Genomic DNA, 26,819 nt, shown 5'->3' with positions numbered 1-26,819 from the left:
CAAGAAACACAGGAATGAAATGAAAGGAGGAATTTTCGCTTAAATAAGTTGGGAAAAAGCTTTTTCATCATGCGACTTCCTGTTCGGTTTTTCACTCACCTAGGCATGCATGCTCCTATTACTTTCGAAAGTTGTTCTTGTTTGGCTACGTAGGCTTCCGTTCTTCCTTGTATAGAATTCTAGCGTTTTCCTAGTCAAGAACCTTCTCTCCGGTTGAAAATAAGTTCCAGACTAATGCGCCAATGATGTACAATGCAACTGACACCTTAAACACATCATCCCAGGAGCCTGCAACAGAAAAGTTTGCAGATGTTAATAATAGACTTGGTATACCGAATTCAAGTTAAATTGAGTGTAATTCAAGCGAACCTCTTTGGAGTATGTAGCCAGTAGCAGCTGTACCAAAAACACCAGCCAGCACCCCAGCAGTGTTCGACAGTCCTAATAGAACTCCCTGTTATAGACATAAACAACTTTCAGAAAAATGTCATTTTGACAAGAAACATTGATGATCAAGTGAATTACTTAAAGAAAACCACATAGAGAATTAGAAGAAAAAAAACCTTTTCGGTTACATTTGTGTGAGGATTATCGAATTCATAAACTGATATTACCATGTAAAGCCCTAAGTGTTTGTAAAAATTGCTTCCATCTTTTAAATTTTTACGAAACTACGGTAAGAGCTGAAAGTGCTAGGACATCAAAATCACAAAATGACATTGCTTTGGTTATTCATTACACTATATTCTATTTTAAGAAACTCACAGCATAGCGTGGGCCAATGTCTTGGTGATTGGAATAAAGGCCTGACTGAGAGAATGCATCTGATCCCTATCAAGAGAAAAAAAAATTATTGATCAATATCTCTTCCAGATTAGTTAGTGGTCGCCTGATTCTTTAACCTCAATGGAAACCAAACACCCAACTCAGTTCCTTTGTCAGTCTAATACAGAAATTTACAGTGAACACTGATTTTTATATAAACTATAGGGAAATTTATGTGGATAAGGTCATAATTGGGGAGAAAGAAAAAACGAAGATGGCAATGCAATAATTGAAAGCTGAGTTGAACCTTAAATAATAATAATAATAATAATAAAGATGGTACCTGGCTACATGCCATACACAGCACTGCCATGGCAGGTGTTCTGACAGAGCTTAGCTGTGCAAGGAAGAAGGCTGGCCCCAGAAAGCCTATCGTTTGCATGATCTGAGAAATTAATAGGTTTCAGGCATGATCACGTTAAAGGACTCAAGTAGTCTTTCTACCATCAGTTGACCAACGTTTTCAATGAACTACTATATTTCCTTTCCATATAGGAAGAAGCTCGGGTCTCAGACTTCTATTGTATAAACACTGACTCCTAGATGTGATATTTTTTTTTTGTTCACTCGATAAATCAATGTAAACTTTGACAATTTGTAAAAATTTCTAGTGGTATGAGTTGTTTATGATACCATGAGATCATGAAGTCCACAGAAAAGATGAGGAGATAGAATTTAAATAAGAATCAGAAAGATCCAGACTGCCAGAGTAGTCAATAAAACACAAGTTGGTACATTCAAGCATATAATAATCCTTATGAAATAAATCAACTTTATTAATCGAAGAAAAGCTAATCCTTGCCTTACGCACTGCTGTTATGGAAAGACCTCTGCTCACTAGTGTGTCAGCGATCCACCCTCCTATGTTTGCAAAGGCAGCCATAGTCAACCAAGGCAATACACAGAGGAGTCCAGATTCAGTTAGGTTGAACTTCAAAACCTGTAAGAACCACCATGGTTAATCATTAGTCGGCGAAATCAATAATTAAGTATATTTTTTGAGCTGCTAGATTAGATTTGAAGAACTTTAGAGGTAAGATAACAAAGCAACACTAGCGAGAAATTCAGCAATTAATGATCAGTAAATCTAATACACAGCACTCATGGCATGCGTTTTGGCAGGTAAAGGTGCACTCATGGAAAGGCATGGGATGCAACAACAATACAGCCTGCACAGGAGCTGCAAGCCATAAACACTTCATGCCTCATATTCAGCAAGGCAATAAGTGCTGAGCAGAGCTGCATGTTATAGACTGCACTCGATGCCAATCGTAAAATTGACATTGTTCATTGGACATGTTTCAAATACCTGATTGTAGTACGTAGGCATCCATGTCAGGAGGATAAAAGTTCCCCAATTATGGCAAAAGTGAGATTATTAGAGCCCAAACAGGAGCTTTTGATAAAATTAATCGCCATGGAATGACCTTAACTGGTTCCTTTGATATGCGGCCTCCCATGATTAGTTTCTTTTCTTCATTACTAAGCTCTGGGTCTTCATTCGGGGAGCTATATGCCTGAGAACCAACCACAAAAGCGGCAGAATTAAAGAATTTTCAAAGGGAGTACCAACTACCAAGGGCTGAGATCCATATGAAAATACATTAATTCAACCACTTCCCTTCTTCTATGCATAGAGTATCCAAAACTACTTGCTTGGAGTGTGTGATCTTTAGTGAAAAATGTAAGCTTGGAAGTCACAAACATTTAGTAATAACGGGGGAAGAAATGGATGGACTTCTAACATATTTCATAGGACCATGGTATTAACAGGTTCAGTTTGTTTTGACTTCATATCAAGCATCATTCACAGCCCAATCATTTATAAATGACTCCAGAAGAAACATTTTTATGTTGACTCTTTTAATATATTCTGAATAAAAGCTAAGGGAATCAGCGACACTTTTTTTAGCCATAGAGCAAACCAGATGCTTCCAAGGGAGCCAAATGAGTAGAAAACAGATGGCCACCCAAACTTGTGGATTAAGATAGGGGAGAAAGCCAGCCCAGTAACAGAACCAAGATACATGCCGCTGTATACAAGTGCAAGTGATCTACTTCTCTCTGACACTGGAATCCACTTAGAAAGTAGGTTGTTCATTGCTGGCATAGCCACACCCTGTAAAGAAAATAGATAAAATAGATGAGAATCCTTGCGTTCTCTTTCTGGGACGTTTGGAACTGTTGGCTCGATGGATATTGTTATGGAGTTATATAGTAAAAAACTTTAATCCTACTCTAATCCTTTAAACATGACGAATTTAATTTATTTTTCTTATCATCCTTTCATCTACATTACTAGAAAACTCTACTTTCTTAGCCAGTTAGTACAGATAAAATGGCTGCTTCAGTAAGCGTGTGAATTTTGGAGGTAGTTTGGTGATTAACCACATGTCACTACAGGATAAATATTAAAAAACAACAAGCGGAGCAGCGCCTACCTCACCAATTCCCATAAAAGCACGCATAGTAAGCAAAAATGGAAGTCCAATTTTTGCAGCAATAGGTGTCAAAATTGTAGCTACTGACCACCAGACAACTCCAAAACCCAGGACTAGCTTTCCACCTATTTTATCTGCCCATATGCCTCCAATAATCTGTATGTTAAAAGAAAATATCAGATTGAAAAGATTAGAGAATTTCTGGTATCAACAAACAATGAAAGAAAACAACATAGATGTTACAGCATGCATCAACTTTGGTTCAAATATGCATAATACTAGAACTCGACACATTATATGCCAATGTAATGGACATCCTCCGGAAACTAAATAATTCTGCATATTTTAAAGTGTTGGAACCACACCTGAGTGAGTAGATAGCCCCAGAAAAAAGAAGACTGAATCAAACCAACTGTTGCACTGTTCCAGTTAAACTCTTTTGACATGGGGAGTATAGCAATGCTCATGTTGACCTGCAAAAGGAATATAAAACAAACAGTTAAGTCATCATGCATGTAGAATTGTACAGTAGTGCTAATGCTTATGAAGAGAATACTCACACGGTCCATATTGCATACAAAATGCAGCAAAACAGAGCAGTACAACAACCCATCGCTTCGGAAAATTCTGCCACCAAGGGATATCTCGTTCAATTAGAATAGCTTCAATGGTTTCGTCACGAGACGGCAAAGAGTCCAACTTCCCTTCTGTTATGTCATACTCCTCAGATTTATAGAAAGCCCAAGTCCTGTTTTTTCCTACTTTGTCCTTGTCACATGGCCCAAGCCAACCACCGGGCGAGTTTGAAAAACAATAGCATGCAAAATTTCCTCTTCTTCTTTTTTGAGAACAAACTCTACGAGACTTATCACTATGGTGCATCGACACTGAAGAAATAAGTTGTCTGCCATTTAGAGAAATTGATATGGGTTTCACAATGTTTTCATCTAAATGAACAGTAGCTCGAGGAAACTGGCCACATGAGTATCCAGATAGAAAACCATTATTCGCTTGACAACATAACTTTCGGTAAAACAAGTTCCAATGCACAACAGCTACAGCTGGTCTCTCTGCCTTGTGAAGCAAGATGGCTTGCTCCCCTCGACATACTTTACCTGCCATTATCATAGTTTTACTATACTCACCAGAGCTAACAAATTACCAAGATATTCCAGACATAAAATATACTTTATTTGTGTGCTGATTTACCATAGGAATTGCCATAATAAGGATAATGGAGCTAATAAGGAATATATATTAAATAAAGCATTTAAAATCCAAACTAGAGCCATTGCATGTAATACACGTTTACAGTAGATAAAGGGGAATCGTGGGACTGTGCAGACAAGGGCCACAAGGCGGATTCCCCAAAGTTTATGACCAGTAGATGCTTTTAGTCACAGTCCACAACAATCTCATATCCACCGATTGAAACCCTCAATTTAAGTCTATTCCAGCTTTGCGAAACAATTCTCTAATAGTTTACATAAGAGAAAAAGAGAGAGGAAATGATAGAAGAACTGAAAGCGTAACTTCCACAACAATCAATTAATTCAAACCGGTTATTAAGTAAATCACTAAATTCAGCAGTAAAACAAAATTCTCAAAGCAAAACATTTACCAGCTCCACACTTGAACTACAGAATACAAAATTAAAATATATATAATTCATGCAATCAAATTTCAATGATTCAACGCAGTCTAAGGCTCCAAGCTACTCTTATCCACTTCTAAGTGAATTTCAAATCCAACGAGCCTTTATTTAAAAAAAAAATCAGTACGGAAATGACAACTTGTTAGGAAGAAAACTTAACCAGGAGGCGAAGAATTATGAAATAAGAACATGCAAGTATTGAATCAACAAGAAGAATTCAAAATTCAAAAAAAATGTAGCTAATTAACATTAAGCTCAAACAACTATTGAGAGCATCTCCAATTAAGAAGTAAAACAATACCTGAACCGATGAAATGTCCAAAGTTCCGGTTCGAAATCAAACCGCCCATAGCCAATGCAGAAGCACAGATTATAAGGAGAAAGAGCTCGAAGCTTAAAAGCTAATCTATACCATTCAGTTCCAAATCAAAAACTCAAAATTTTATAAGACATTGTATTTTAACTCTTTTTGTCCAGACGTTTTTCGACCCTGAAACGCATAAACGGAAGAATCTTTCTTTGCTTCGGTAGATTTTTGTTTTGTTTTTTTATTTTAATTTTCAAAGCGGGAAAAATCTCAGTGGTTAAATATATCGAAGCAAAAGAGAGTCGAGATGTGACACTTGGGATATCCATCCAATGAGGGATGAAAGGTCAACAAGAAGATACGATAGGATTCTAGAAATACCCCTCCATGCAATTCAAAATTACGGGGAGATTTGTGTGGTATAACAGTAAATAAGTGGTCTAAAAATGGGTTTTATTGGAAAGAGGAACATACATCCCTGATCATTAGTCTAGTTACAAACAGATCATCTAATTTTAAAAGATTACAATCAAGTCACTCAGTTAATTTTGGGTTAAGATGTAAAAAAATTGCAAAACCGTGCAAAATTCACTTCTAACCTGCAAATTAGAGCATCATTTCATTATGGAAACGGTAGAAAAAACATTCAGACAATATAACGAAGTTTGCATGAAAACAATACCCAGAAGCCTAAAACGATTATACATTCAACAAATATAACATAAATCCTTCGAGACATTTTCTCTAATAATATCTCAACCAATTTCATTATGTTTTGTGAAATTTCGCTGAAGCATGCGACAAACCCAAATTATTTCTTGCCATTGTACATTGATTCGACCTTACCATCATTTCCACCGAGCAACATATACTTATCTTTCCTAGTCAATCCAGTGCATTCAAAGCTCAGGACATCACCCAACACCTTCTGCACGTGATTCGCCACCTCGATAGCCGATTTCCTCCGGCCTTCACTGTCATCTCTTCCGGCAACCGGTCGAGGAACGTGACCTCGTATGTTGGCCTTGGGTTCATGAAGAAAAAGTAAGGGTCCCAGAATTTGACCCCTCTCACGGTCGTCCCGTAGAACATGCTCTGCTTGCAATTGACGGCGACGGGGACGATCCTATCGCTCATTTCTGCGAACAAAGCACTGAATCGCAACAGGAATGGCTCGCGACACGTGGTCCCCTCCGGACAAACTACTAGATCACCTTTTTGTAATAGATCTGAAATTCGGGCAGCATCAGCTGCACGATCACGAGTTAAAGCGATGGCTGGGATTGGTGATAGGAACCTCGAGAGACGGCTTACGCTGTATGTGACACACGACACTTTACGTCCGAGTGCAATGGCGATAACAATTGGGTCAAGAGCTGAACGGTGATTGCAGACGTAGAGGTTGCCAGGGGTACCCGGAGACGGTGGGGGCGGTCGCTTCCCGCGGGTCACAAGGTGAATGCCCAGCATTTCATATGTGTAGCGGACGATGCGTTCGGGTAAAGGTAGATTGAAGTAGACACGAATGATGGAAAGGATGAAGCCAAATGGCAGCCAAATTTAGGTGATCAAGGCATTGAGTAGGTCCGGGCGTTGGACAAACCGACCATCGTGGAAGATGATGCGGCTCTTCAGGCGATCAAGTGGTACTGGTGATGCTGATTTGCTAGGGTGCACCATGTAGCCCTCCTGTTTACAAACATTGGTAAACAATTGTAAATGAATATTTCAAATTTATAGAACTTGTCAATTACTTGCTTTCTATTTTTGAAGTGTTGAAGACTTTAACATTTAAATACGAGTTACTATCATTAAGTGAGACTTTTTGACAATAATCAGTTTGTCTTCTTGACCTAAAGAAAGCACATTTATGGGGGTGGGGTGGCAGCTAATTTTTCTGGTTGGTCATTGACCGATGTTAAGACGGTGGATCCAATCGAAAAATTAAATACGTTAACCTAACCTCAATTGTTTGGTTAAGATATTTTATTTATTATCTTAAAAAATATTTATAAATCATGTAATTTTACGAATAAGAAAAGTACTTAAAATGATAACTTAAAACAATAACAAAATTTTCTATTATTAACACTTGCGATTAAAGAATTAATTATTATTAAATTCAATATATATATGATTATTATAAGACACTAAATACTTTTATAATTTTTTTTTTAAATTATAACTTTTTAACATTTTTTAATTATGATACCAATTCAATTAAATAACACAAAGATGGTCGTACATGTATTATTGACACACGTTTGTAGATAGATATAGATTATATATAAACAAAATCTAAGTTCTTTAGGCTAAGCATAGTGATATAAGGGTGACAAGTTGATGAAGCAACAAAAAAAGTCAAGATAATTAAGTTTAAACCAACCATGAATTTAAAGATATAAATAAAAGAAGCTTAGCAAGATCACCAAGTTAACTATTGCTTGTATATATTAGTATATTACAGTCTAAAGATTACCAATGAATCAAAGCTTGATATGTAAATATGAATCCTTCACCATGAAATCTACGATTGTAGGTTGTTGAACAGGAAATAAATAACACAAGTAGTAGTCCGTAAGGAGACTAACCTTGCAAATTGACATGAAATTGTGATCGGATTCACGGTCTCCGATTCCAAGATCGGGAGATTCATCACCAAACTTTCAGAATGGCCAATCTCTTCAACTCGCTTACTAAAACGCCTGGTTTTCTAACAAATCCCGTGGCCTTCTTTGTTTTAGGGTTCACCTCGATCTCTGTGCCTAAAACCTTATCTCCACCAAGAAAATCCTTCACAAACGGCTCCACCATGAACGTCGGATTCGCCGTCACTACCACTTTCCTCTTGCACCTGTCAAATACTTCGAAACTTTCCTTCCTCACATTCGCAACATAAAATCTATCCAAAAACGAAAGAACTAAGCAAGTTAAGTATAAATTACTTTTTAAAAAAGGTTAAGATTCGGATCTCTTTTGCTTTTTCTACCTGGGAAGAACAGCGCGGGAGACCAACTCGATGTCGCGGATCTTGAGTCCAGCGAAGGAGATAAAAATGAGGATTTGGATACCAATAGCTTCGGAAATGAAGAAATAAGATAGAATGACCAGAGGCAGAGAAAGAAGAAGGATAAGACCTCGAAGGAGGCTTCCCGCTTCGACGGCGATGAGCATGAAGTACGGAAAAGAGCTACGTGAGATTAAAAGCGTGCCATCGAGATCGGCGGCGATCGATTCGTATGTCACTCCATTGCATTCCGTTATTGAGGGAAACCTTCGCCCAGCTCTTGGTGGAGCCATTTCCCCCCCTCTTTTTTTTCTATTTATCTCTGCTGTTTAACAAGGATGCAATTAGAAGGGGCGTTGGGAGGAGAGAAAAAGGAACGTTGTGTTTTAAATGTGGCGGCTGAACACTTGAACTTTAAATTACGAGAATAGGCCCCAAGTCATGGCGGGTCAGAATGGCAGAAGCGCTGAGTTCCACTGAAGTGACCAATATACCCTTTCTTGATTGTATTTTTCTTTCGAAACAAAATGAAAACCCTATCATACTCGATAAACAATAATTGAAGTTTGAGGTTACTGCCGCTCACCATTCAACCGTTTTCAGCGCGGATCAATTAATGTTCATCACATGAATTAAATTATAATATTATGTTATTGTTTGATTTACTGTTAATTAATATATAAAATATAGTATGCATAAATAATAAAGTTTAATATTTTAAAGTTAATATATAATATATCAATTATATATAAATTAAAGTCCAATACTTAAATTATGATATGTTATAATAATTTTATATTATATATTATTACTAAATTAAATATAAATAATATTTGTTTAGTTATGTGATTAAATTGAAAATTACCCAATTCCTAAATTATCTCTTACAGGATAATTAAGATTAAAAATATTACCACGTGATTTTTAATCAATAAATTTATATAATAAACAAATAATTTCAAGAACCAAAATATAATTACATTCAATTTTTAACTCGTGCCATAAATGTAAAAAAGGGTGATTGGATATTGTAATTTAAATTTTATTTAGCTTCGTCTAAAAGTGTTACTATATAATTTATTTGATAAAAAACATTTTAAGACAAAAATAAAATTTTATTTTTTAATAAAAAAGGTTAACTTCGCCCTGTACATTCATTTGATCAAATTCAATCAAATTATAATATAGAAATTGCATCCAACACAATAAGCGATTAGTCTTAGATTTATTTAATTTCTGGCAAAACTAAATGACTTGGAGGTTTAGGGTGAGGAAATTTCCATGTTGGAAAGGACTTGCACTTGAAGGACATGACAACCGTCCTTTGGTACCGAAGGAGGGGGAGGGGGGAAACGTAGTATTTAAAGCCACATGTGAAATTAATGCAGGAGAGGACCTATCATAAATGGCTTTTCGACCTAAACATCACCCTCTTTTTCTAATATTTCTGATGTAACACCGTTTTTCCAATATTTTCTAAAGTAACACCCATTTTCAAAGGGCGTGTTTCAGAAGACGCTCCTTACATAGGTTTCTGCTTACTAGGTTGCTACGTAGGTAAGTCGCTTTGCAGGGGATGCACTTTAGTAGGATTTTGTGCCACGTCGGAAGAAACGTTTATGGGGACGTGCCTTCCAATAATTTTTAAATTTAGAAAGTGTTACCAAGCAGACCTTAATGTGTTAAAATTGTGTTTAAAAGTTTTTAAATTTATTTTTAATTTTTTTAGTTTAATCTTATTAATTATAATACGACTCTTGTATTGTTTTAAAAAATCATTTAGATTTTTAAGAAAAAATGTTAATTAATTTCATAAAATATTTTTAATATATTATAAATGTAATAATTTAAGTTTTAATATGATAAGTGTATAATAATTTAATTGTTAAGTAAATTAAATTACAGTAATAATTATTATAATAATTAAATAAAATGAGCATGATCAAGGATTGTTTTCCTACTATGCGTATAAGATCTTTCAACTTTATTTGAAATTATTCCAACTTAAAGTGGTAAACCCTATACTAATTTAACCTAAAATCACTTCAACCTAAATAAAAAATTAAAAAAATATCTCCGACTATTCTTAAATCATAACCTAAACCTTTTACCTAATAAATTATCAAATTCTAATAACCATAAACCACTATTACCTTCAACCCTAAAGTAGACCCCTAATTCAAATCATGTGAAAAACGTGTTCCCCAAAAGTGCTTTCGAAAGGCACATCCCACTGAAACGCTCTTTTCACTGTGACGCCACATCAACTAGAAGGAGCTTCCCTTGAAACGCGCCTTACCTCCACATCAGCAAATCCCGGAAGACGTTCCCCTAGAAACGCGCCTTAGCTCCACATCAGTCGAATGAGTGTTACTTTAGGAAATATTAGAAAAATAATATTATATCGGGAATATTAAAAAATTAGGGTGATATTTAGGTCGAAAAGCCTCATAAATTGATATGCATACTAGTCATAAAAATTATTGTCATTTTATTTTTTATATAATTTCTTACCATGTTTAAAATATATATAATTCAGAATTTATTGAATGGACAGTGGTTAAAAGAATATTGTTCTTTTTGAAGTTTTAGGTTTGAATAATTAGTTGTAGAGTATGTGTATTGTCAAGGTTAAAAAATTATGAACAAATATTACATTGTAATTATTCTAGACTATTTAAAAATGAGATATAGTACACAAATTTAGAACCGTTTGATGAATGAAAATAGATGACTAAGATTAACAGTAAAAAATGAAAAGATGTTCACTGGAAAAAACAATGAGTCGATCTCAGTCATCTATTTTTACTATTCCAACGGTCTTAAATTAGTATAAAACTAAATAGTTTTACATTGCGTACGTGCATTAGAAATATTTATAATTTATCCGAACCTATAAATCGAAGGTGATTGAATCTAAATACAATTGAACTCGCATTATTTTAAGCGATGTCATTTAAAATAACTCATTTACGCCTTTATAATTATGGATATATGTATTGATATAATTATTTATATTAATTTATTAATCAGTTCATTTCAATTAATTATAGTATAAATTTATTATAAAGTTAATCTTTAATTTGATTTCATTTATAATATTAAAAATGAAATTTTAAATATTATTTTAAAAATCTAATGTTTAATTTTATTATTTTTAACGATAATGAAATAAATAATGTACAGGAAACATAAGGTTAATTGTTGTTTGGCAAAGGTTTGACATTCGAGTTTTTCTAAATCATTCAGTTGAATCTTTATTGTTGATGCATTTAGATTGTATTGTCGTAGTATAATTTTAATTAAAAGATCAATATATCGAATACAAATGATTAATTAAAAAAATAAAAATGTATTAATTATGTTTGTATATATATATATATATATATATATATAATTTTACTCAATGTATTAAATATTGGATAATATTTTTATTTATAAACTAATACTCAATACTAAGCCAAAATTATAAGAAAATTTTGTAACCATTGATTGCCAATGTCAACACGACACGTGCAGACCCAAACTTTATTAAGAGCTGCATTTTCGGTTTAAGAAATAATTCAACATCATTTTCTACGGTTCACATGGCTTGTTGAAGTGACCCCGACATTCGCGAAACCATCAACAACAATTCCATGGCACTTAACTTTGTCCCAAAGTGTTATTTATGAAAATTATCCAAAACGGTTGATGGGCCAATGGTTTAGACTTGATTTTGGAGAATTTATGAGCCACCTTATGCATAGTTATGACGGTCGAAATGGTAGGCAGCAACCACCCACGCTAACCTCACAAATTCCATCCTCTTGTGCTAAGACGAGATTTCATGGAAGATCTCATATTTGACAGTCAGGGGGTGTTTGGATTGGGGAATGTGGGATTCCCATGGGAATGGAATCCACATTCCCCCGTTTGGTTAGCACGGGAATCCTATTCCCGGTAATGTAAGATTACCAATAGTGGATTTTTTGGGGTATATTACCGGGAATGTCATTACCTCACTTTCTTTAGGTATTGTTGGATTACCGGCGTTTTAGACTAAAATGCCCTTAAATTTTTATTTTTTTTCAAAAATATATTTATTATGTCATCGAATAATAAAAATTTTACGAATGTTAAATTAAATTTATCCTTAAATTATTTTAGATTTACAAAAAAAAATCTATAATTAAAATTTTATATAAATTCAAGGGTTTAAATAAAATTTTACCCTTTCATTAAACTTTTTTTATTTTTAATTTTGTAAAAATATATAATATTATGAATTTAATTTTTTAAAGAAAATATATAATATTTTCCAACTTGTAATATTACACAAATATATAATTAGGACAATTTGGTTAAATATACATTCCAATAATCTTTTATTCCTTTAACCAAACACGATAATCTTACATTCCTGCTAAGCCAACCAAACACAAAATACAACATTCCCAGTAATGCTATTCCTTGGTAATCTTACATTCCCACTGATAATCTTATATTCCGTGAACCAAACGCACCCTCAAAGATATTAGGTTAAATTATATATTTAGACATCCAACTATTATTTTGATTTTGTTTGGTCATCAGATTTTTTTTAAAAAATCACATTTAACGTTTTATTTTGAATATTCGATGTTAAAAAATTAACGATGATGCAGACATACCATCATTAATTTTTTTTATCACAGTAGTAATTTGGTTTTTTGTAAGGGCAATTGACCAAAACAGAACCAAAACGTAATACTAAATATGATTTTGAAAAAAGAAAAATAATGATTAAACAAAACTAGAAAATAGTTGAGTGACTAAATACATAGTTTTCTGAAATATTATTGTAGGCAATGGATCAAGTTTACCCATTACTCATGTTGATCATTTATTTACACGCTTAAATAAGTGTTACTTTAGGATCATTTGTTACATGAGCAGAATATTAATACGAATCTTATGTTTGTTTCTTAATTTACTAAAGATTATTTAATATATTTTGAATTTCATCTTAATCCGTGTTGTATTGAGAATGAACATTCTCATAAGGAGTTGTTTTAAAGTATTGATAAAAATGATTTATACGTGTTCTCTAAAACTTCAATTACATCCAGTAATATGCTTAACAGTTATGATTACTACTCTATGTCGCAATTTGGAAACAACTTGTGAATATGGATCTAATTTAGACCATGTAATGTCTAAAAATTGAGTGCTCGATGATGACTAGAATGTAATCTCTTAGACATTCAGTGTGCTCTAATGTGAACATTTAAATATTTTTTTGAAAAATAATTAACAAGTAATGTATTATGCCCTCGCAGGGGGAATTTATAGTACGGGGATAAGGTCAGATACACCACTTTAAAGTCTAAACAGAAAGTGAAAATAGTAGTAGAGAAAGATAAAGACTTAAAAAATGTTATTACAAGCTCTGTTCTTGAATGGGATGGCTTGAATTGGGTGAAAGAGTGCAGCCCCAATGAAAGGTTCAACCCAAAAGATCCACTGTTAAAAAGGATGAAAAATGCAAGCTTATTATACATGTGAAGCATATCAATCAAAGGAACAACCATGATAACGAAGGTTATAATTAGGGATGAATAGAGATACTTAGAACGGTCGTACTTCTTAAAATTTTAAAATTTCTATACAGTTTATGTATTTTCTTTTGATGATTTAATTTCACATCTTTTAAAATTTTATAATTTTGTCCCCTAAATATTTAATATACTATTTAAAGGTTGGTTCTCCTGACAGGATCTTGCTTCCGTCACTAGTTATAATGGTTTCTAAAACTTACATGGTGATCCCAAGCATGGTCCCTCTTGTAGATGATGGCAGCTTCAAGGCTACTGGCAGGGTTACTGCCTGTTCCTGTGATGAGGATGGCTGCCAAGTGAACCAAGAACACCGCAAACCCAATAGGCAACGTGGCCAATATCTGCAATGTTATAATTGGATATTCGATGAACCATTTCATTTTTATGGATTCTTAAATGCTAACTAAAAGCAAAAGAATGGTAGACATGGTTATGAAGGAGAAGCACTTACAGCGACATGAGTCTCTGCCATTTCTCTTGGCATCGGTTGCTGAGAAAACAGTGTAATCGATAACAAATGTGGCAATAAGCTCAGCTCCAAGGCCGGCCCCTTTGGTGTAGCCATGGTTCACAACATTGGCTCCACCACCCAACACCTCATATCTCGATGGTTGGAACCCTTTCACAACCCCAGCACCGCATATTGCGCCCAGGCATTGCATTACAATATAAAAGATGGCTCTGCTCAGAGAAAGCTTTCTTGCCAGTAAGAGACCAAACGTCACAGCTGGATTTATGTGTCCACCTATTCAAACCACGAACATGAAAACAAAAATGTTAATTGTTGTACCCGTTAAAATACCTTTTGCACATTGACTCCATACTAAAAGACCCTTAAAGAATTTCAAAATATCTTCTAATCTCTGGAAGACATAAATGAACATTTTTAGAGGAAGAACCTCAAATATATAATATCCATAGGAAAATCACAATTAATTGATATGATTTTGATATGCTCCACAACACCTACCAATGTTAAATTTATTGATTAGTCAACCTATAGATATCTATTATGATCGTACACTTGACGTACACATAAAAGATTATTATAAAATCTCTCGAGCATATTAATCGAGAGATGAGATACGACCTTAAAAAAATATCTCACTCTTATTCATCTATATTATACATTCTCGTAAAGATGGAGAATATCGATACCTATCTACAATCGATCTATCATTGACTGTTATTCCCCATCTACAATCGCTACAATTCATTTGGTATATCAATAAAAAAATAACCTATAACCTTCGCAATCCATTTGATCTCGTCAATATTAATTAAAAAATAATAAAGAGGTAAAGAAGCGAAGCTGACCTGAGGTACCAGCGGTGCAGTGAACGGGGCGAATATTATGTCGCCGAAGGCCCAAGCAATGCCTTGGATACCGGTACTGGCACACTTGGAAGGAGCCCTATTAATACCTATGACGGTCAAGATAGTGATGTAAAGGAGCAAGAACGTTGCTACAAACTCGGCAATCCCGGCTCTCCAAAAGGAACATGAGTGGAGCTCACTAGGCTCCAACAGCTGAGCTGGTGGTGGTTCTTTGTAGTCCTTGTCTGTCTGTGGCTCTGTGCTGTTGTCCATATGGGTTGTCTTTCGAGAAATTGTTTGCTCCCAGATTAACGTCCTCTTCTTTGTCTTCCATCTGTTCTCCCCTCAATGCAATGGAGAGAGTAGAGTTTATAATTTATAGAAAGGCTAAGCTAGAACCATTGAGTAAATAGCCACCGTTTGTTTAAATGTATCGGCCGGAGAATGGCAAAAATGCAAGCAGAAAAGGATCAATGATGATGTCAAGATGTTGTGGGAGACTGTTAAGAGCGTGACACATTTACGGCGAGAGAATAAATTATTTTTTGGAACAAAATATGAATCTGTGGCCATCTTCCAAGCTACTAACTCTGTGAAACGAGTCAGTAGAACCCAAAACCTATAAGTTAAGTCGGAGCTTTATGGAACCATCCAGCTGGGCTCAAAGCGTGTGAGTTGACTCGTTTGTTATCGGCCGGAGAATGGCAAAAATGCAAGCAGAAAAGGATCAATGATGATGTCAAGATGTTGTGGGAGACTGTTAAGAGCGTGACACATTTACGGCGTCGAGAGAATAAATTATTTTTTGGAACAAAAATATGAATCTGTGGCCATCTTCCAAGCTACTAACTCTGTGAAACGAGTCAGTAGAACCCAAAACCTATAAGTTAAGTCGGAGCTTTATGGAACCATCCAGCTGGTCTCAAAGCATGTGAGTTGACTCGTTTGTTCGTTAATGGTAGCCAGTGAGTTGACTCGCTTGTTCGTTAATGGTAGCCAATAGTTTATAGGCTGTTTAAAGAAAATGATTAAGTTCCTCAAATAGGGTCTAATTTGATTTAGCTATCGCTGATATAGTTTGAGGAGATTCTTCTTCCAGTCCATGGCTCACCTCTCGGTGTCTACAAAGAGGATATATGGAAGCCAAAGATGGTACAGGTTTTCCCATTTTCTTCATAATTTTCAAGGTCAATATTCAGTTGCACGATCAGGGTTTCAAATTCTGGCTCCTGCACTAAGTTTGAAGGGTTATCCATTAAAAAAGGAAAAGAAATATTCTGCACTGCAGGGCTGTAACTTTTTTTTTTATTAATGCAGGGCTTTAACTTCGTTAACTGATAACAATGAAATCATTTTTTGTTTTGTTTATTAAGTCTATGCAACATTGGCAGTAAATTTCTGAAATACACTGTTATATGTTGAAGATGACTCTGCTTCCAAAGTATGATTAGGATCTATTTTATTAACTTTTCTCAAATTCGGAGCTCGAGTTACTGAGTCGTGTCAATAGGTTTCCGAAAAGGTTTGCACCATTCATTCGCAGTTTGCATATATCTATATTACTTTAAGTTTTTAGTGTGAATATCGGGTATTGCCGTATTAGTAAGTACAGTCTTTAAAGAGTCATATCTCCAATTCTATATCTGAATATGTGATACACTTAAAGGAAAATAGAATAATAAAGAGTTTAAATATGCTATATATCCTTTCAATTCAGTTAAATGAAACAAATTGCATAAACTTATCTGGTTGAAAGTTGACATGGTTGGCTTAGGGTGGTCTTGTAAATTTGTGAGGATTCTCCATTTTTTGGCAATTGGAGAAGAGAATATGGATTTGAGAGTTGCAGAAAGTAGAGTGATGAGAAATTAGGAGCATTATTTTCCTGTTTAAAGAAGATAGAGACTTATCTGTAGTGATGGAGGAATTGTAGGGGCCTTTTTATAAATGTCGAAATCATAATTTCAAGGGAAAAAATAGGATCAGCAAGGGATCGGGGTTTTGAACCCGACTTAAATCGAACACGCAACTTTCTGATCCGGAGTCAGCCGCGGTACCATGCGCCACGGATCCGACATTAACATTGTTTCATACGCTAAATATTAATACAATATTTAATTTTATTAAATAACTTCTTTTCTCTAAATCTTGTTCTTTATGAAATTTATGTGGATGTAAATGGAAAACGAGCGTTACTATTAATAAATGAGTTCATCTATGTTTTACAAATAAACTCAGATTATTTAAAATTAGTCCACTTAATTAATTATGTCAAGCCCTCAGAACCTTCAAACCCAAACTGTCGAAATATCAGAGTTAAGGTCTGGCGGGACGTGTAACATCCTCAATACCGGGTTAGTGACTAAATTGAAATATTTCAGAATTTGGTGATTAAAGTAGAATAATTGAATAGTTCAATAATTTATCTGAAAATATTTCCTAAAAGTTGTTAGTAATTATTAAAGGAATTAAGGGCAAAATGGTCATTTGACAAGAAAATTTTTTATATTCCTTTTATAAGAAAAGGGAACCACGTGGGAAAGGAGAGAATTCTCCATAGTTTTCTTTCTTCTTCTTCCTCTTCCCGTATCTCCAAGCTCAAAGGTGAGTTTCTTTGTTTGTTGATTAATTGTTGATTTTAAGGTTGTGTTATGATCATTAGATGATAATTAAGCTTAAGGAAAACTTAATTTGTTCTAAAACAACAAGGTGAAATATATAGAAGAGATTAAAGAAAATGAGTTTTTAGATGAATTTTTGGAAAAGAGTTAATAAGTGAAATTTGAGAAGGAATTTGACTTGTCATCACTAAGAATAAGAGATTTATGAAGTTAGAAAGGATTAATAACAAAGTTGAAAGTTTAGTAAGATTCTTAATTTTAAGAAACGTGATGAGATATGGAAGATAGAGATGGTTTATATAAATACAAGTTGGTTTAAGTAATGGTAGTTGAGTTTAATGACATGATAGAGGCTTAAAATAGAAGAATTGAATGAAGAGTTGATGATTTTCGGGCGTAAAATACAAATTATGGGCAAAGTGTATTGATGCACATTCAATGTGTACCAATGCACTCTTTAAAGAATAAATATCGAATGCAATGAGTGCATCGATGCATAGGTAGTGCATCGATACACCCCTTAAAATGGAAACATCGAATGTAAATTGTGTATTGATGCATGGGGTAGTGCATCGATGCACATGTTAAGGGATGCATCGATACACTGTAGAATGTACCGATGCACTTCAAGGGAAAATAGAATTAGGTCTTTCTTTTGGCCTAAGAAAGATAGATTAGAATACATCAATTAGATATTGATATGTATCAATGTATAAACATGTAGATATCAAGCACGAACAAGTTCTGGGATGACCATCAAGTTAAGATTCGATCGGAAGAAAGGAAATCATAAAAGGGGATTGGAACTTAGTGAGGCCAAGGTGAGTGCATACAAGTTAGTTTATGATGTTTAATGGAAATAAGACTTGCGACGAGTCTATTTCCTATATTAGAATGCATGAATTTATGATCATATGCATGTTTGATTTGGGTATATGTGATATATATACATTATGTATTAAAATTTGTGTGAATACATGTATTGTGATAAGTTATAGGAATTAATATGAATGATCTATATGATTACATGGGAATGTGAAATAAGTTATGTGATAGATGACCATACATGTTACATAGTATACGTGATCAATTATAAGAATCAATATAATAGATTTATATGACTACATGAGAAAGGCGATGAGTTAAATAAGATTAAACTATAGAGTAAAATGAGAATAATATTTAATAAAGGGAATTGAGTATAATGATGATATCAAACCATAGATAAGTATTTACTTATAGGATAATATGAGATTATATGAATATATAGTATAACTTTATGAGGAAGAATTGGTGAATAAGTGTCACCATAAGAAAGTTAAAAGATCTAATGATGTGGTTAGAATTTGTAGAGAGATAGAGAATAAGTGCATCAGTGACAAGCGTATAGGATATATAAAGCCAAAGTTTATAAGTTTGAAATAAAGAAATAGTACCGTGTATAAGTAAGAATGTGGATATAATAAGCATTTTAGATGGAAAGAGTTAGCGTTGGCTAACCAGATTATGTGATGAAAAAGGTATATAAATTTAATATTTTGAGATTTTGTCAGGATAAGACAACCAAAGATAAGGTGGATCGGGATACAGTTGTATATTTTGATCATAGTAATGTGATATAGTGAAGGAAGTGAAGATTCGTATGTTTGAGTAAAGCTAAAGATTGATAAAAAGAGTTTAAGAATGGATACCTCAGTGATCAGTTTATAAGATAAAAGAAGTTAGAATGTTAAGTATGAACAATGGAAATTACATGGTGTATGAGAATGAATGGGGATTCGATAAGTTATGTAAATTATTATTGAGATGATTTTGATTGGAAAGGAAAAAGATTTTTGGTTACTGTTTATATGATAAGTGACATTGGAGGTTAAAGAATAATATTTTGTATAAGTAAAGTTGACTATCAAAATCATAAAAATGTGATAAGGAGTGATAGTTAAGGATAAATATATAAGATATAAAAGAGCAAATGAGTAGTACTATGTATGAGTTTGAAAAGTTGAGTAAGATATCGTTGAGAAATATGCGATAAAGATCGGTAATCAGAGATGAGTATAAGTCGTAAAAAACATGTGATCATGAAATAAAAGATATGACTTATGTATAAGAAGATTTTGATTTTGAATGAATAAAGGAATAATGGAATAAGGAAATGAAAAGGATTAAGTTTAAAGGATCAGATATGATAAAGGTTATATGGAAGTGTAGATGATATATTTGATATAGAAGTAAGAGAAGTGTATAAGGTGATGTGAAAAGATTGCTTAATTTTGTAAAGTGTATGTTTAATCATATTTTAAGAAGATTTAAGGTTGTGTTTTTGGTCAAATGATGAAGGAAAAAGAGTTTGATTATTATTATAAGGTAATTAGAGATAGATGTTACTGTCTACGTGATGAGTGACATTATATGGAATCTTAGAAAGGTCAGAGGAAAATGCAGAATCGAATGAGAGAAAAGACATGAATGGACTGAGGTTACTGGTTACTGTGTATATGATAAGTGACAGTAAATGAATGTATAAAGGAAAAAGGAAGTTGAAGAACTAAAGGAATAAAAGGTTAAGTAAAGGAGACAACATGAGAACATTAAAAAATATGTTCTTATCGGTATGTGCAATGAAAATTCGAGGACGAATTTTCTTTAAAGAAGGGGAGATTTGTAACATTCTCAATACCGGGTTAGTGACCAAATTAAAATATTTTGGAATTTGGAGATTAAAGTAAAATAATTGAATAGTTCAATGATTTATCTGGAAATATTTCCTAAAAGTTGTTAGTAATTATTAAAGGAATTAAAGGGCAAATGGTCATTTGACAAGAAAAAATTTTTATATTCCTTTTATAAGAAAAGGGAACCACGTGGGAAAGGAGAGAATTCTCTAGAGTTTTCTTTATTCTTCTTCCTCCTCCCGTATCTCCAAGCTCAAAGGTGAGTTTCTTTGTTTGTTGATTAATTGTTGATTTTAAGGTTGGGTTATGATAATTAGATGATAATTAAGCTTAAGGAAAGCTTAATTTGTTCTTAAACAACAAGATGAAAGATACATAAGAGATTAAAGAAAATGAGTTTTTAGATGAATTTCTGGAAAAAAGTTAATAAGTGAAATTTGAAAAGGAATTTGACTTGTCATAACTAAGAATAAGAGATTTATGAAGTTAGAAATGATTAATAAAAAAGTTGAAAGTTTAGTAAGATTCTTAATTTTAAGAATCATGATGAGATATGGAAGATAGAGATGGTTTATATAAATACAAGTTGGTTTAAATAATGGTGGTTGAGTTTAATGACATGATAGGGGCTTAAAATAGAAGAATTGAATGAAGAGTTGATGATTTTCGGGCGTAAAATACAAATTTTGGGCAAAGTGTATCGATGCACATTCAATGTGTACCGATGCACTCTTTAAAGAAGAAATATTGAATGCAATGAGTGCATCGATGCATAGGTAGTGCATCGATACACCCCTTAAAATGAAAACATCGAATGTAAATTGTGTATTGATGCATGGGGTAGTGCATCGATACACATGTTAAGGGATGCATCGATACACTGTAGAATGTACCGATGCACTTCAAGGGAAAATATAATTAGGTCTTTCTTTTGGCCTAAGAATGATAGATTAGAATACATCAATTAGATATTGATATGTATCAGTGTATAAACATGTAGATATCGAGCACGAACAAGTTCCGGGATGACCATCAAGTTAAGATTCGATCGAAAGAAAGGAAATCATAAAAGGGGATTGGAACTTAGTGAGGGCCAGGGTGAGTGCATACAAGTTAGTTTATGATGTTTAATGGAAATAAAACTTGCGACAAGTCTATTTCCTATATTAGAATGCATGAATTTATGATCATATGCATATGTTTGATTTGGGTATATGTGATATATATTACATTATGTATTAAATGATTTGTGTGAATACATGTATTGTGATAATTTATAGGAATTAATATGAATGATCTATATGATTACATGGGAATGTGAAATAGGTAATGTGATAGGTGACCAAACATGTTACATAGTATACGTGATCAATTATAAGAATCAATATAATAGATTTATATGACTACATGAGAAAGGTGATGAGTTAAATAAGATTAGACTATAGAGTAAAATGAGAATAATATATTAGTGAAGGGAATTGAGTATAAATGATGATACCAAACCATAAGATAAGTATTTACTTATAGGATAATATGAGATTATATGAATATATAGTATAAATTTATAAGGAAGAATTGGGTGTTATATGATTTAGGTATAGTAATGATCTATGTGTAAGTAAATGACGTAATTATGTGACTATGTGTGAAATGGAGTACACTAGGTAATTATAAGGTATGTGAATATAGGTATATAAGATAAGCCACATGAATATGAATTAGGTGAAATTAAATGGTGATAATGATATGACAGAAAGTTATAAGAGAATATGTTATGAGAAGATATAAGAACAAGTATAAGCTATGTGATATGTGAGTATTATGAAGATGTTCTACGTGCAAGTGATCTACGTGTATGTGTGATTTATATGGAAATGAACTACTTGACTACGTGTGATCTTATAAAAAATGTAATAATAAGATATGTGACAAGAGATGTGTGATTACATGAAGGTATAATATAAGCTATGTGAAAGGTATCTATATGACTATTTGTCTCTGTGAATACAAATATATGTGATATGATATATATAATAATGAGATATGAGACTCTACGAGAATATTACACGATCTACGTGACAATAAGCTATGAGATTATATGTCTATTTGATACGAATGTGTGAATATGTGACAAACATAAATATTAATGCCCATGTTATGTGTCTCGAGAGCTAGAGGTATAGTTGGCATGCCAAGAGTCGAGGGTCTACGCGGTTCTTCGGAACATATATGTATTCCTTGGAACATGTGTGATATCTTTTGAGACACATACTTGATCTTTTATATATGTATATGATTCTTAAGGAATTTTCTACGTGGTCCTTAGGGACATTTTATATGGCACTTCGGTGAAATTCTATGCGGCACTTCGGTGCAATTCTACGTGGCACTTCGGTGTATTTATATGAGATGTGGTGACAACATTAATGCACAACCTCTAGAGACTCACATATCAATAGTTCTCACATATGTACATGGGCTAATCAAGAGATAATAACAAATATATGTTGTGATATGATAAATTTTATAGCAAGGACATGATGAGGTATAGATATAGTATATGATTAAGAAGGTTAAGTATATGTGCTATGTGATTAAATGATAAGTGACTAATGATGATTTATATGTATGCATGTATTTCTTATCAGATAATCTGATATAAATTTATATGATGATGTATGTATTGCTTGTTTAATTGAATAATAAATTGAGTAAAATAATAGATATAAAAGGATATAATTATAAGATATAAATGATAAGAATATTGATAGTGGAATAAGGTTAGAGATGAAAATAATGTGTGATATGTATATGTGTATAGTATGCTATATATATAATGTTATATTGTTTTGAGGTGGCATTATAAGATGATATGTTCATGCATGTGTAAATAGTTAAAGTTCTTTTATAATTTAATGCCTCACTAAGTCATAGACTTAGCGTGTGATTGTTTCACATGTAGGTTACAGAAACGAGAAGAGAAGTCAAGAGGAGCAAGACAGGTTAGCACATTCCTTACGAATATCAGATCAGAAACATATGGAGTCGATGTATTTTGTGTTATAAAATTTAGTTGGCATGTAGTTACAAGATTTGGATTGAATATGCTCTGATCGGTTGTAAAACGATTTAATTATATTTAATTCTAAAAAGTACTCACTTTTTCAAATGATGAATTTAAGATTTTGGTGGATTTGTAAAGAAAAGAGTTTTGAAAAGTCAATGTGACACCTCAGACTCGAATCCGGGTCGGATACGAGTTAGGGGTGTTACAGGACGTGCGGCCTTAGACGCTTCTTGACACTTCTGGGTCTTCTCTGCAACTAAGTAAGTCTTACCCAAGCCTAGTGATCATGCAAACTCACCAAGGCAGTAACCAAGCCCTTATGACTTCTAGGATGCGGAAGCTTTAACACCAACGTGGCAACCAAGGTTGGACTATGGTGTGAAAGTGCAAGCACAAGTGTGGCTACTCTTGGCCACCAAGAGAGGCAACAAGCACCAAGAGAATAAAGAACAAAGAATACAAGAACTAAAGTAAATGTCTCAGAGATTTATTACTCTCCAAAGAGAATGAATAGAATGAGATGAATGGATGATTCCAAATGAGGATGAGAGGCTCTCTGTTTATAGTTGAGCTCCTTTTCAATCAATGGCCTAGATCGATTTACATCAACAGCTAAGATCTTCCAAATTAATTACAAATCCCCTAAATCAAGGATACCCAACCCAATCATATCTAATTACATTCATTAGTAGGATTCTTTCTTTGGATAGGTGTTCACACTTAATATTGAAACATTCCCCCACAATATCTTTCTGATTTGTTGTCTCTTGCCATATTTACCGAGCTCATGTGATCATCTTCGGATATGATGTTACTTTCTTTTTCTGTACGGCTAATGTGAATGAGCTCCACAACATTATCCAAGTGATGGGTCAAGTCTGGTGACCTTGATAAGCTCACATTATACATAGAACCTCTTTTACAGACACTTACACCAATGATTCGGACCCAAAGATAACGGCCCGTGACAATTAATAATAAAGATAAATATTAAAATTAAATTTTAATTTAATAATCGATCAAATGTACAATATGATATATAGATTTTAATTTAGTTTAATTATACACTGGACACTGTAATATATCTTACTCTTTTGCAATTTTTTATATTTTCTAATGACGTGACAAAAAATATAAATGAATGGTATCAGTATTTGAATAAAAAATACTATTTCATTATGTTTAGGCCAATTTGATAAAAAAAAATAAAGGGCTAAAAAGAATACAGTAAAAGTTTTAGGACTAAAATACTTAAGTTGATAAAGTTAAGAGGCCAAAAAGTCATTCTACGTAAGAGTAAATAATTTTAAGTTTCACTTTATTTACATTTCGGAATATTAGTTTCATGAACAAAAAAACTAATTTTTATTGGATGAAAAAATGGATTTAGGGTGATTTTGGTTCACTGAATGTAAGATTACCAGTGGGAATGTAAGATTACTGAGAATGTTGTATTTTGTGTTTGGTTGGTTTAGCAGGAATGTAAGATTACCGTGTTTGGTAAAAGAATAAAATATTATTTAAATGTATATTTGACCAAATTGTCCTTATTATATATTTATTTTTTTAACAAGTTGGAAAATATTTATATATTTTCTTTAAAAAATTAAATTCATAAAATTTATATATATATATTTTTTTAAAAATTGAAAATATAAAAAGTTTAATGAAATGGTAAAATTTTATTTTAACCCCTGAACTTCATATAAAATTTTAATTATAGATTTTTTTTTGTAAATCAAAATAGTTTAAGGTTAAATTTGTGTTTTAACCTTCGTAGAATTTTTATTATTTAATGACAAAAGAATGATATTTTTGAAAAAAAAAATTAAGGACATTTTAGTCCAAAACGCTGGTAATCCAACAATACCTAAGGAAATGGAGGTAATGACATTCCCGGTAATATACCCAAAAAATTTACTATTGATAATAAAACCTTACCGGTAATGAGATTCTCGACCAACCAAACATGGGAATGTGGATTCCATTCCCATGGGAATCCCACATTCCTTGAAGCAAATAGCCCCTAAGGTGTGTTTGGCTCACGGAATGTAAGATTACCAGTAGGAATAAAAAGTTACCAGGGAATAGGATTACTGAGAATGTTGTATTTTGTGTTTGGTTGGTTTAGCAGGAATGTAAGATTACCGCGTTTGGTTAAAGGAATAAAAGATTATTGAAATGTATATTTGACCAAATTGTCCTTATTATATATTTGTTTTTTTAATAAGTTGAAAAATATTTATATATTTTCTTTAAAAAAATTAAATTCATAAAATTTATATATTTTTTTACAAAATTGAAAATATTAAAAGGTTTAATGAAAGGGTAAAATTTTATTTTAACGCCTGAAATTCATATAAAATTGTAATTATAGACTTTTTTTGTAAATCTAAAATAGTGTAAGGATAAATTTGTAATTTAACCTTCGTAGAAATTTTATTATTCAATGACAGAATAATGATATTTTTGAAAGAAAAAAAATTTAAAGGCATTCTAGTCCAAAACGCCGGTAATCCAACAATACCTAAGGAAAGGGAGGTAATGACATTCCCGATAATATACCCCAAAAAATTCACTATTGATAATGTAATATTACCAGGAATAACATTCCCGGCCAACCAAACGGGGGAATGTGGATTTCATTCCCATGGGAATCTCACATTCCCCTAACCAAACGGGAGAATGTGGATTTCGGTTGTGTTTGGTTGGGGGAATGTGAGATTCTCATGGGAATAGAATCCACATTCCCCCGTTTGGTTGGCTAGGAATGTCATTCCCGGTAATCTTACATTACCAATAGTGGATTTTTTGGGTATATTACCGGGAATGCATTACCTCCCTTTCCTTAGGTATTGTTGGATTATCGACATTATGGAGTAAAATGCCCTTAAAAAAATTTCTTTCAAAAATATTTTTATTCTGTCATTGAATAATAAAAATTCTACAAATATTAAATTACAAATTTATCCTTAAACTATTTTAGATTTACAAAAAAACAATCTATAATTAAAATTTTATATGGAGTTCAAGGGCTAAAATAAAATTTTACCCTTTCATTAAACCTTTTTATATTTTCAATTTTGTAAAAAAATTATATAAATTTTATGAATTTATTTTTTTTAAAGAAAATATATAAATATTTTTCAACTTATTAAAAAAACAAATATATAATAAGGACAATTTGGTCAAATATACATTCCAATAATCTTTTATTCCTTTAACCAAACACGGTAATCTTACATTCCTGCTAAACCAACCAAACACAAAATATAACATTCTCAGTAATCCTATTCCCTGGTAATATTTTATTTCCATTGGTAATC

At 32.9% G+C, this 26,819-nt stretch overlaps 2 protein-coding genes and 2 pseudogenes across 2 annotated transcripts; all 4 read right to left on the bottom strand.

Annotated features, from left to right (window-relative positions):
- Positions 1–66: 66 nt before the first annotated feature.
- LOC120141130 lies at positions 67–5,713 on the bottom strand (annotated as a pseudogene).
- A 276-nt stretch (positions 5,714–5,989) lies between these two features.
- Positions 5,990–8,567, bottom strand: LOC120141073 (annotated as a pseudogene).
- Positions 8,568–13,622: 5,055 nt separating this feature from the next.
- Positions 13,623–14,569, bottom strand: LOC120141129 (aquaporin PIP1-3-like). Its single transcript, XM_039156060.1, has 3 exons — positions 14,265–14,569; positions 14,014–14,154; positions 13,623–13,718 (listed from the first exon to the last, which is right to left on the bottom strand). The coding sequence occupies exons 1-3, from the start codon at positions 14,376–14,378 to the stop codon at positions 13,623–13,625; spliced, it is 351 nt and encodes a 116-aa protein (XP_039011991.1). The 5' UTR covers positions 14,379–14,569.
- Positions 14,411–15,403, bottom strand: LOC120141128 (aquaporin PIP1-2-like). The gene is made up of 3 exons (XM_039156059.1): positions 15,131–15,403; positions 15,015–15,019; positions 14,411–14,558 (listed from the first exon to the last, which is right to left on the bottom strand). Exons 1-3 carry the CDS (start codon positions 15,401–15,403, stop codon positions 14,411–14,413), a joined length of 426 nt encoding a protein of 141 aa, XP_039011990.1.
- Positions 15,404–26,819: the final 11,416 nt, after the last annotated feature.

The sequence above is a fragment of the Hibiscus syriacus genome, unplaced genomic scaffold, assembly GCF_006381635.1.
Source record: "Hibiscus syriacus cultivar Baekdansim isolate YM2019G1 unplaced genomic scaffold, ASM638163v2 tig00110793_pilon, whole genome shotgun sequence".
Taxonomy (NCBI): domain Eukaryota; kingdom Viridiplantae; phylum Streptophyta; class Magnoliopsida; order Malvales; family Malvaceae; genus Hibiscus; species Hibiscus syriacus.
This window is presented reverse-complemented; position numbering and strand designations above follow the sequence as displayed.

Excerpts from the sequence above, each read along its gene's own strand:
- LOC120141129 (XM_039156060.1), bottom strand. The coding sequence starts at position 14,378 with ATGGCTACACCAAAGGGGCCGGCCTTGGAGCTGAGCTTATTGCCACAT. Across the intron at positions 14,155-14,264 it reads TGGCAGAGACTCATGTCGCT|ATATTGGCCACGTTGCCTAT; the intron begins GTAAGTGCTTCT and ends ATAACATTGCAG. Across the intron at positions 13,719-14,013 it reads ACCATGCTTGGGATCACCAT|TGGATCTTTTGGGTTGAACC; the intron begins GTAAGTTTTAGA and ends CCTTTTTAACAG.
- LOC120141128 (XM_039156059.1), bottom strand. The coding sequence starts at position 15,403 with ATGGACAACAGCACAGAGCCACAGACAGACAAGGACTACAAAGAACCA.